We start from the raw sequence: 12223 nt of genomic DNA on the forward strand, positions 1-12223 counted from the left end.
TGGAGATAAATTCAAGTGAAGCATAAACGGTTGGAAAGAAAAAATTCCTCATGCAGCAAGTAGTTTAATAGACGTCACAAGCAGGAAATGGACAACAGTGTAGGAACAGCTGCAGGGCGATGGCTTTCTGATAAACTGCTTCGACACAGGTGTGCTGTATTTAGTACAAATAGTAATAATTCAAGAGTTGCTTCATATCCCACAATTTCTCCCAGCAAAAATATACACAACTCTTTGAACATAGCTGTGAATGTACTACCCCGATAGGGGAAACAGCTGCAGAATTGCTGTGATGCATTTTATCATTTGAACAGCTTGTTGCTTAGTTTGGAATCTAACATTGTAGTTGACCTTAAGGTGTGTTGGGTCTACAAGGGTCTTCTGCTTACCTGTTAAAAGGTGTTTTACTGATGAGTAATACTACATCTGAGATCTGATCAGACAATAGGCCAGAACACACATTCCACTAATCACATGACATTACAAAACCAGACTGGCTCAGTTGCTATTAGCAACAATGTTATAAGATTTAAGCCATTCTTACAACATTGGATTTTCAATACTATTACAAGAACCAACTGAATGTACAGCCTGAAGCTCTCTAGCATGGAATTGGAAGTCACCCTATTGGTGTCTCTTCAAAAGCAGCAGCACCATCTTTCAAGTGAAAGTGGATACAATAAGATCTGTAGAGGGTCCATGGGACTTCTTTCCCATCTAAATGAACTGCAGAAGATCAACTTTGAGAAATAACACTTTAATATTGCAGTCCTCAACTAATTTATAAATTAGAGGGCACACAACACAACTAATTTTATTTATTCTGTTTATTACCTGAAAACATAATTAAAGTTACTAGAATTGTGTTAATATCAATCTGCAAATCCACTACACAATATTTCACAACATCAAGGTTTGCCAAGTCAACTTGAAATATAAACATGGAACAAATTTAAAATAAAAGACAGTGCATTAATAATAAAACAGCTGTAATTTATAGATCACATCCTAGGGGTCGGGGGGTTACAACTTAGTTTGCTGAAGAATAATTCCTATAAAGACATGGTTTGCAATCCCATAGCATTATTTACAGTAAATCTGAACATGGTGTCTTCACCATCATTCTCCTTATACTCTTTAACTTCTGACAGAAGTTAATGTGGTACAACAGGAAAAGGAGCTGATGACACGAAGGCAATGTTTTTAGGTGGTCGGTGCTGGTCTTAAGAGGGATTCATCAAAGATTGTTGACTACCTTTGAGGTGATGGTTTACAAGACTGCAAGGGAATTTTCTGAGTTCAGATATTTGATGTAGGTAAATTTTGTGTTGTGATTTCACCCTCATTTTCTGTTTCATCTTCCCATTCTTACTGTCTGTTAACAACTCCTGTTTACACAAGGTTGTGAAGGTTTGTAGCTCAGGTTGAGGTTTAGGGTGTAGGTTTGCTCGCTGAGCTGTAGGTTTGATATCCAGACGTTTCATTTTGAAACAAAAACTAACAAACTTAAAAGACCCAGTACAACCCATGGACAAAACCAACATCATCTATAAAATTCCATGCAAGGACTGCCATAAACACCACGTAGGACAAACAGGAAGAAAGTTAGCCACCAGGATACATGAACACCAGCTAGCCACAAAAAGACACGACCCCCTCTCCCTCGTAGCCCTACACACGGATGAAAAAAAAACCCACCATTTCGACTGGGACAACACGTCTATCCTGGGACAGGCTAAGCAAAGACATGCCAGAGAATTCCTAGAGGCCTGGCACTCCAACCTCAACGCCATAAACAAGCACATAGATCTGGATGCCATCTATCAACCCCTCAGAAAACAAACAGGAAATGACATCACCACAAACCCCAGGAACCTCATCCAGGAGAAAGATACAAATAGAAAGCAGGAGACAACAGCTTTGCTTCACTTGGTGGTCGCCACTGATGATGTTACCTAGCCAGGTAATGAAACGTCTGGATATCAAACCGACACCCTAAACTCCTGTTTACCTCAAACCACCAATGGCAGTAGTTGCACAAATGAAGTATTCATGAAGAGAAAAGGAGGCCAGAATTCCAAAGAACAACAAAATTTGCTATTATATGCTTTGAAGGGTCAACTTAATGAAATGATCGCATCTGAAATTAATCTGATTAATCATTTTTTTAAAACAAAAAAAAATTATGGCCACACCACAGAGAAAACCAAGATCTTATATTGGATCATGTAGAAGCAGCAATAGCCTTTGGGATTAGGAGGACTGCACGGTTAGTCCGCATATCAAGGAATACCTTGATGTTACAAAACTTCTGTAAAGGAAGCGAGCTAAACAAAAAGGATCTGCTAGATACAAAGCCTTAACATAGATAAATCATTCTGTTCTTGGGGGACCTTCAACAGTGATACAAGACTTCTGACATTGTGGAATCACAGTAAGTCCTCCTCATTTTTTAGCTATGTATTTGAATCATCACAATATTAAACCAAATAAAGGTTGTAGCTAATAACAATTAAATCAAACAAAAAAAATTGAAACAAACAAACAAAAACAAATTGTTGTAGAAACTCAACAAGTCTAGTGCATCTGCAGAGAGCAAACACAGATAATATTTCAAGTTCGGTGACCTTTCTTCAGGCAAAAAATTGATATGAGGGGAACCATCTAAGTGAGTGCTGTCATTGTGTCTGTGTGACCATATGAATTTGGGAGTCAAAAATTGCTTATGAAAATACTTCATCGAGAAAAACTCATCAGTAGTTAATCTAGACTTCATTTATATGAAAAGCTTTAATTGGAGTAGATATCACCAACATATTTAACAGTTAATCCATTGCATTTGCAAACATCAATACCTTCATTTTTATTTGATAAAAAGTATGGCTTTGTACACCTTGAGTTGTTCCACATAAACAAAGGTTTACCATAAAATCTGGTAAATAAACAATCCCTATAGTTATCAGAGGCAAAGCTGCAACTAATGCTTCATGAATTACAAGGATAATCCCACTTGTTTGTTATTTCTCTGCCAATAAGTAAATTTTCCCTGATTTTATTGTTTTTAAAGGTCACATACCCATAATTGTTAACAGTCCAAACAGATAGAGACAATTCTAATGTAAAGTGATATGGGACAGGGAAAGCAAAATAAACAGAATACTGCCTGATATTTTAGACAATTCAGAATGGGAACTACTCATCAATAAATTCATTTTCATTTGTTTGAATAACTGAATAATTGTTGTATAAACATTAAAGCATTTGTTTAAACTAAAGTTTAAAACAGCCTTGGAATGTTTGGTTGTTATACTGACATTGAAGCAAAGAAAAAATGCTTGTATAAAAATACAGAGAGGACATTGAAAATAAAGTGAAATGTTTAAAAAGTGATGCGTTTTTAAAAAGGTTATAGAAACGTAATCAACTTATTGCTAATGGACAGCCTATTCATATTAATTCTCTGTTACAAGATATGCATTAAATATCTAACAAGACAATCACCCACAACTTAATCATCACCATAATCTTCATAATGCTTCTTCTGGTCCTTTACCCATAGGCTTCCCATAGATCTGGAATGCCCTTTCCCCAGGCATGCACATATACCTGTGTACACGACAATTTGAATTGAGAAACACACTGCTTTAAGCTGTTCTACATCTGTTGCTGAAGAGTTCTTCTATAACTGTCCCATCTGCAAGAGTTGATGTATCTCCAAGTTCTCTCTCATTTCGGGCAATCTGCCTCAGAATGCGTCTCATAATTTTACCTTTATGGGGGGGGGGGGGGTGGAAGTCAAAAGCTCAATATAAAATTTTTAAACATATATAATTTTGGATAAATTATTTACACGATATACCGTACCAGAACGGGTTTTGGGCAATCCAGGAGCATTCTGTATATAGTCAGGAGTGGCAATGGGTCCTATTTTAACTCGAACTGCAATATACAAAAATAAAATTGTTAATGGAAAGGGACATTTCCATTAAATTGCAAAGCATAGTTAAAGTTAGAAAATTCCCTTGATTCATTGCATAAGTTCAGATAACATTGTGTGAACTTACAGAGAGCAAGATTATAGTGTGAATGTAACCTACAGGTAGAAAACCAGCATTTGAGCAAGACATTATACTCAATGATTTGGTAATGATTCTTTTGTCCAAAAATTAGGCTACACACATCCATTTGATTCATTGAAATCAGAAAGGTAATTGTTGTGGTTCTGTTCGCCGAGCTGGAAATTTTTGTTGCAAACGTTTCGTCTCCTATCTAGGTGACATCCTCAGTGCTTGGGACCCTACTGTGAAGCGCTTCTGTGGTGTTTCCTCCGGCATTTATAGTGGCCTGTCCCTGCCGCTTCCGGTTGTCAGTTTCAGCTGTCCGCTGTAGTGGCCGGTATATTGGGTCCAGGTCGATGTGTTTGTTGATGGAGTTTGTGGATGAGTGCCATGCTTCTAGGAATTCCCTGGCTGTTCTTTGTTTCGCTTGCCCTATAATGGTAAAGAACTGCCAGGGAATTCCTAGAAGCATGGCACTCATCCACAAACTCCATCAACAAACACATCGACCTGGATCCAATATACCGGCCACTACAGCGGACAGCTGAAACTGACAACCGGAAGCGGCAGGGACAGGCCACTATAAATGCCGGAGGAAACACCACAGAAGCGCTTCACAGGAGGCTCCCAAGCACTGAGGATGTCACCTCGACAGGGGACGAAACGTTTGCAACAAAAATTTCCAGCTCGGCAAACAGAACCACAACAACGAGCACCCGAGCTACAAATCTTTACCCAAACTTTGATCAGAAAGGTAATCTTGGTTAAAGGACATAAGTATCATAATTACCAGGAAGAAGAAACCATGAAGAGTTCTAGACCTTTGTCTTAACACCCCCATCTAATAATCTATTTACACTTCGAGCAGTATTATGGCATGTGGTTCACAGTTCAAAATAATCATATTTTTAAGCCAAATTGCTGGAGCTTCAAACATATTTCTCAAATCACACCATATGTTACAGGCTCATGAGATCAAAATCCTGAAATTCCCTCCTGAAGGACACTGTGGGTCTACCTACAACACTTAGATTGCAGTGGTTCAAGAAGGCAACTCACCACCATCTTTTCAAGGGCAACTAGGGACAGGCAAGAAATGCTGGCCCAGCCAACAATGCCCACATCACACAAGTGAAAAATATTTTTAAAAAAGTTAAAAAGATTCATACATTGCTAGTTTGATACCCAGACTGTAGCACAATCAAAAGTTATGTAAACTCTGGTTACTTAAAAAAGTGACCTAATGGACACCTTTTTCATGCAGAGGGTGGTACATGTATGGAATGAGCTGCCAGAGGAAGTGGTGGAGGCTAGTACAATTGCAACATTTCAAAGGCATCTGGATGGGTGCATATATGGAAAGGGTTTAGAGGATATGGGCTGGTTGCTGGCCGGCAGGACTAGACTGGGTTGGGATATCTGGTTGGCATGGACGAGTTGGACTGAAGGGTCTGTTTCCGTGCTGTACATCTCTATGACTTTTAACATATGTATGACCATATATTTTAAATCATATTGGAATAATTATAATAGGTTTAGTTAATGAAGTCAGTTTAGGATAGATGAGATGACCTGGGGGCGTCGAGGTAGCGGAGGAAATGGTGGGGGGTGGTGCCAGTGTACCTGCGGAAGATGGACTGTTCCACATATCCGACGAAGAGGCAGGCATAGCTGGGGCCCATGCGGGTGCCCATGGCTACTCCTTTGGTTTGAAGGAAGTGGGAGGATTGGAACGACCAGTTCAATCAGTCGAAGGAGGGTGTCAGTGGAAGGGTACTGGTTAGGCTGGCGGGAAAGGAAGAAGCGGAGGGCTTGGAGGCCTTTGTGATGGCGGATGGAAGTGTATTGGGACTGGATGTCCATCGTGAAGATAAGGTGTTGGGGGCCGGGGAAGCGAAAATCATGGAGGAGATGGAGGGCGTGGATGGTGTCCCTAACGTAGATGGGGAGTTCTTGGACTAAGGGGGACAGGACAGTGTCGAGGTATGCAGAGAGGAGTTCGGTAGGGCAGGAGCAGGCTGAGACAATGGGTCGGCCGGAGCATCGGATAGATGACCACATGATGGATTAAGAGATATTTCATCAGAAGAAAGAAGAGACCCTACTATTCCTGCTGCTATAAAACAGTCCAGGATGTTCTGCAATGTCAGATCACAGGATACATTAGGAACTTGTTTATTTCATAACAATAAATCTGCATCTTCTGTCAGACCAATTTCTAAGCAATACTCCCAACTGAAGTCTGGAATATGAACAGACAAGCTGACAAGACTGAAGTGGCAGGACACTGGTGTGCCTTTGGTGTTGGCAAGGATGTATGAGTATATCTCCTGCCAGTTTTTGGGACTGGGATTAGTGTTTGCAGAAGGGTATGGATTTCTAATCTTTCACTGAAGAATTGTTATACATATTTAATGCAAATGTCCCACTCTTTTCCACAGGACAAAAAAGAAAATATCAGATTGCTAATTCTACACAAGCTAAGGCAGAGATTCAGGGAAATACATAAGAGGATGGCAACCAATTGGAATCACAAATTACTTTGAACAAAGCAGATCACACGTGACATATACAAAAATAAAATAGATTAATTATATTCTCCATCTACAGATACTTCATGTATAGTATAATGTTGTTTAAATTTATTATTACTGAGAACTTTGAACATTAATTTCGGGCTGGGGTTCTGGAGTTTGCAAGAGACTTTCAGAGTTACACAAAGTCAGACACTTGCATTTTTTCTGTATTTGCTGCGATTTTAACAGTGCCTTCCAGCAGACTGACACACATTACTTCAGAAATTAGGTTTGGGTATTTACAAATAAAAACGATGAAAACTGCCAACTTTGAATGGGAGGTGAACATCTAACATTACTAATGTATTATAGCTGCAGTGTAACAAATGTAAAGGCTTACGTTTTGGGTTTTACATTAATGTCGGAAGATACTACTTCATACTGCCTAATAGCTTATAGGCTGCTTTCCAGCTTTAGAAATTTCACTGATGGGGAATGATTACTGAACAGTACATACACATTGCATATGCAGTTCCCTGCTTTCCCAAATGCAAACATGAAGCATGCAGGTAAAATTGACGGTGCCATGCACACCACTCAAATCCCTCACTACTTGGAGGAATGAAGTCACTACTGATTTAAAACTAAAGCGTTTCATCAGTGAAAGCCCTTAGAAATATTCAGGTTCAGCTCTACCAACCAGCCTCTTACTGCCAATTAAAGTTTCACAACTGATGGGTTAGTGACCTTTAAATCAATGTCCCACTGTATGTTGGAATGTTATTCTTATATCTTTTCAGTTCAACAACATTTTGACATGCACCTGAACACTTCTGCAAACAAGCATTTTCAGACAGTTTGTTAACGGTTAAAGTAATTATACTTCTGAGTCTTTTCAATAAGGCAATGACGAAATAGCTTTGGAAACTCTGGCAACTATGTAAACAGGACATAAACTAGACAGGAACTTTTTTTCTGAACATCTCTGAAAAAGCTCAGAACATCTTTTAAGCTTTCAGATTCCACAGGCCAGAAAGCCTCACAACTGCAAAAACTTTAAGATTACCTGTGGTAACCAAAATGATTGAAATAACTTTAGGGGAGGCACAGATGAAGAAACTTATAGCAGGGCCCCTCTCAAACAGCATCACAAAGCAGAGAGTTGAGGCAATTGCAGTTGTTCAGGAATTAAGACTGAGGGAGCACTTGAAATGTTCACCTGCCTTTGCTTTTCAAATTGCTGCAAATACTCAGGGGTGTGATCACACATATTGATTTTGCGCGATACAGACATTAAGATATTATTGTTGACAACATTCTGTTCTGTCTTCCACTTCCTGAGGATGAGCACAGGGACCATTCTGTGTGTTACATGGCTATATGGAGAAAAGAAATATTCCCTTGGATTCCCTGCTTGGAGTTTGTCCTGCTGCATTACAACCATGGTAAGCTGCAAGTCAGACCTGCATGCCTTGGGACAGAGAATTGCTCCATCTGAACTCACTGTATGATTTACAGTCAGCAGCTGGCCATGAAAGAACTGAGCACATAGCTAGGTTTTTTTTTTAAAATTCATTCATGGGATGTAGACATCACTGGCTAGGTCAATGTGTTACCTCTCCTTAACTGTCCCTGTTGCCCATGGCACTTAAGAGTCAACTACATTCCTGAGGGTCTGGAGTCACATGTAGACCAGACCCAAAAAAGAATGGCAGCTTTTCATGCCAAAAGGACATTACTGAGCCAGATTGTTATAAAAAAAAACTATCGATAATGGTTACATGGCCATCAACAGGCCTGATTTTTGCTCCAGATTTTTTTTTGTTCAATTCAAATTTCAGCTTCTGTACTTGAATCCAGGTACCCAGAACATTACTCTGGGTTTCTGGATTACTGATCCAGTCACTTGACCACATGACACCACGACCTCCCCATGAAGCCACATAATGGTGAACTACATTAAACCTCACCCTATTCATACACATCTGTCTGTAAAACTGCAGATGTAAGATCTGATCATGTTGTTACTTCACACTGAGGTCTGCAGGCTACTGGACTGAAGTGTACTACAGAAATATTTGAAACGGAGGGTTCAACTGCTTGCATCTGCAATTAACTACAAAAGAGTTCATTGGTTTCCTTTGTGATTAAAATATGATGTGGTTCCTTGCTTACGTCACAGATATATTTGGAAAGCTCAATGAATTGAATACAAGAATTAAACAAAAGAACACAAAGCTTCTGAAAATGAGTGACCAGCTCAAAACACTTGTGAAGAAAACTACATTCAGGAAGAGAAACATGCTGTGGTTAATCTTTTCTTTCTAAACTTTTCTGTGAAAATGATATCAGCGTTCCACTCGTACACTAACTGACCATTTCTATGTCTTGGCGATGCCTTTGCAACTTTTTTTCCCTGATATAGATATGGAAAAGTTTGCTTGGATCCAAAAAATCATTTTCAATGTCAGCCTGGATTCACTGACAGTTGAAATTGAGCAGCTGATTTGGGATTTTCTGTGATCAAAACTTAGGAAAACATTTTCCAGAGTATCGTCAATGGATTGGGCATGAAGAGTTACCACCCCTGACTTTGTAATGCATCATTTTCATTGCTGCCACTAGCCTTTGGCCATGGCCTAAGCAATAACCAACTCAACACCACCACCAAAATTACCTACATGCAGGAAGGTCTGGCCTGTCAATTCTCTCTGGTTGTCTTCATTTCTGTGCTGAAAATGTGTTGCTGGAAAAGCGCAGCAGGTCAGGCAGCATCCAGGGAACAGGAGAATCGACGTTTCGGGCATAAGCCCTTCTTCAGGAATGAGGAAAGTTTGTCCAGCAGGCTAAGATAAAAGGTAGGGAGGAGGGACTTGGGGGAGGGGCGTCGGAAATGTGATAAGTGGAAAGAGGTCAAGGTGAGGGTGATAGGTCAGACTGGGGTGGGGGCGGAGAGGTCAGGAAGAAGATTGCAGGTTAGGAAGGCGGTGCTGAATTCGATGGATTAGACTGAGACAAGGTGGGGGGAGGGGAAATGAGGAAACTGGTGAAATCCGAGTTCATCCGTTGTGGTTGGAGGGTTCCTAGGCGGAAGATGAGGCGCTCTTCCTCCAACCGTCGTTTTGTTGTGGTCTGGCGATGGAGCAATCCAAAGACCTGCATATCCTTGGTGGAGTGGGAGGGGGAATTGAAATGTTGAGCCACAGGGTGGTTGGGTTGGTTGGTCCGGGTGTCCCAGAGGTGTTCTCTGAAACACTCCGCAAGTAGCCGGCCTGTCTCCCCAATATAGAGGAGGCCACATCGGGTGCAGAGGATGCAATAGATGATGTGTGTGGAGGTGCAGGTGAATCTGTGGCGGATATGGAAGTTTCCTTTGGGGCCTTGGAGGGAGGTGAGGGGGAGGTGTGGGCGCAAGTCTTGCACCTCCTGCGGTTGCAGGGGAAGGTGCCGGGAGTGGAGGTTGGGTTGGTGGGGGGTGTGGACCTGACGAGGGAGTCACGGAGGGAGTGGTCTTTACGGAATGCTGATAGGGGAGGGGAGGGAAATATATCCTTGGTGGGGTCCGTTTGGAGGTGGCGGAAATGACGGCGGATGATGCGCTGAACATGGAGATTGGTGGGGTGGTAGGTGAGGACCAGTGGGGTTCTGTCCTGGTGGCGGTTGGAGGGGCGGGGCTCAAGGGCGGAGGAGCGGGAAGTGGAAGAGATGCGGTGGAGGGCATCGTCGACCACGCTGGGGGGGAAATTGCGGTCCTTGAAGAAGGAGGCCATCTGGGTTGTGCGTTTTTGGAACTGGTCCTCCTGGGAGCAGATGCGGCGGAGTCGAAGGAATTGGGAGAATGGGATGGCGTTTTTACAGGGGGCAGGATGGGAGGAGGTGTAGTCCCGGTAGCTGTGGGAGTCGGTCGGTTTGTAGTAGATGTCCGTGTTGATTCGGTCGCCTGAGATAGAAATAGAAAGGTCGAGGAAGGGAAGGGAGGAATCTGAGACTGTCCAGGTGAATTTGAGGTCGGGGTGGAGGGTGTTGGTGAAGTGGATGAACTGTTCAACCTCCTCGTGGGAGCACGAGGCGGCGCCGATACAGTCATCGATGTAGCGGAGGAAAAGGTGGGGGGTGGGGCCAGTGTAGTTGCGGAAGATGGATTGTTCCACATATCCTACGAAGAGGCAAGCATAGCTGGGGCCCATGCGGGTGCCCATGGCTACTCCTTTCGTTTGGAGGAAGTGGGAGGATTGGAAAGAGAAGTTGTTCAGGGTGAGGACCAGTTCAGTCAGTCGAAGGAGAGTGTCAGTGGAAGGGTACTGGTCGGTACGGCGGGAAAGAAAGAAGCGGAGGGCTTTGAGTCCTTCGTGATGGGGGATGGAGGTGTACTGGGACTGGATGTCCATGGTGAAAATAAGGCGCTGGGGACCGGGGAAGCGAAAATCATGGAGCAGGTGGAGGCATGGGTGGTGTCCCGAACGTAGGTGGGGAGTTCTTGGACTAAGGGGGACAGGACGGTGTCAAGGTAGGCGGAGATGAGTTCGGTGGGGCAGGAGCAGGCGGAGACAATGGGTCGGCCGGGGCAGTCAGGTTTGTGGATTTTGGGCAGGAGGTAGAAGCGGGCGGTGCGGGGTTGTGGGACTATGAGGTTGGAGGCGGTGGATGGGAGATCCCCCGAGGTGATGAGGTTATGGACGGTCTAGGAGATGATGGTTTGTTGGTGGGAGGTGGGGTCATGGTCAAGGGGGCAGTAGGAGGAGGTATCTGCGAGCTGGCGTTTGGCCTCAGCGGCATTTCTGTACCATCTTTTCCTACAAGAAAGGAATATATGCTCTCAAGGGTCTCACAATCTGTTTGGCTGTTGTGGTTATGAATAGCCGACAGTATGTGCAAGCAGTGACATGAGATTTGCAGCAATGTCATGTACATGTGTGTAAGGTGAAGCTATAAATGTGAGGCATGAGCTCTGATTGATAGACTATTGCAGTGAGAGTGAAGGTACTGGATTGCATTAAGCAGTGATAATGTTTGATGGGACCTGGAAGATGCATTTGCTGACCTGCACTAATCACGGGACGTCACTGAACTTTGTGCTGCACTGCATCCAGGTCCTCAGGGCTTGTTTCATTGCACTGACTGCTACAGATACCTGCTCCCATTACCCTCTGAGTAATTGTCTGGACACTCTCTGGCAACCTATGGACAAAGCACTTATCAACCAAGGCCTCCACTATAGTATTGGAAAATCTACCTGCCTTTCTCCATGTTGCACCTTTATTAAGTGTTTCCTAAGTTAGAATCAGTTGAAGAATGTCTGCATCATGTGCTGGAAGCCAGAGTGCAGCTGCTTTTTAAGAGCTGCCAGTTAGCTCTAAACAGTGCAAGTTAGCTTTGAAGCAAATATTAATTTTTAGCATCCTGTTGAGGTGTATAACCAATGAACAGCATGGGCTGTGCTGATGTCAAATAGAAATCACTCAGATGAATAGGGATCACCAAGACAGCACTTCCACTGAACATGCGCTGGTTATTTGAACATTACAATCCCCAAGCCTGTATTATTTGAAAATATTCAATATGGAGCCTATATACTTTACAGACAAGTCTTTGGGGAGGTTAGAAATGAGGGAAAGTTTTTTTCAAACCATGTAACTAAATACACTGGGA

The 12223-nt window shown here is 42.6% G+C and overlaps 2 protein-coding genes across 4 annotated transcripts in view; one reads left to right on the forward strand and one right to left on the reverse strand.

The window, feature by feature from the left end:
• LOC122559962 (uncharacterized) overlaps positions 1–12223 on the forward strand; it is a 34554-nt gene that overhangs the window by 13560 nt on the left and 8771 nt on the right. The window contains exon 3 of one of the 2 annotated variants that reach the window (XM_087994834.1): positions 7917–8019. In XM_087994834.1, the coding sequence (XP_087850960.1) occupies positions 7917–8019 (103 nt within the window). Of the gene's footprint in view, positions 1–6499; positions 6620–7916; positions 8020–12223 lie in introns of those variants that run through there. The other variant, XM_087994835.1, reaches the window with a different exon arrangement.
• The window catches only part of acss2 (acyl-CoA synthetase short chain family member 2), a 79996-nt gene continuing 68582 nt past the window's right edge, over positions 810–12223 (reverse strand). For both annotated transcript variants that reach the window (XM_043710551.2, XM_043710550.2), the window contains 2 exons: positions 3865–3939; positions 810–3769 (listed from right to left, as the gene is read on the reverse strand). In XM_043710551.2, coding sequence (XP_043566486.2) covers positions 3645–3769; positions 3865–3939 — 200 coding nt within the window. In that variant the 3' untranslated portion in view covers positions 810–3644. The remainder of the gene's footprint in view (positions 3770–3864; positions 3940–12223) is intronic.

This window comes from Chiloscyllium plagiosum, unplaced genomic scaffold, assembly GCF_037043375.1.
Source record: "Chiloscyllium plagiosum isolate Xiang-an unplaced genomic scaffold, Cpla_swu_hap1 HiC_scaffold_15, whole genome shotgun sequence".
Classification (NCBI taxonomy): Eukaryota; Metazoa; Chordata; class Chondrichthyes; order Orectolobiformes; family Hemiscylliidae; genus Chiloscyllium; species Chiloscyllium plagiosum.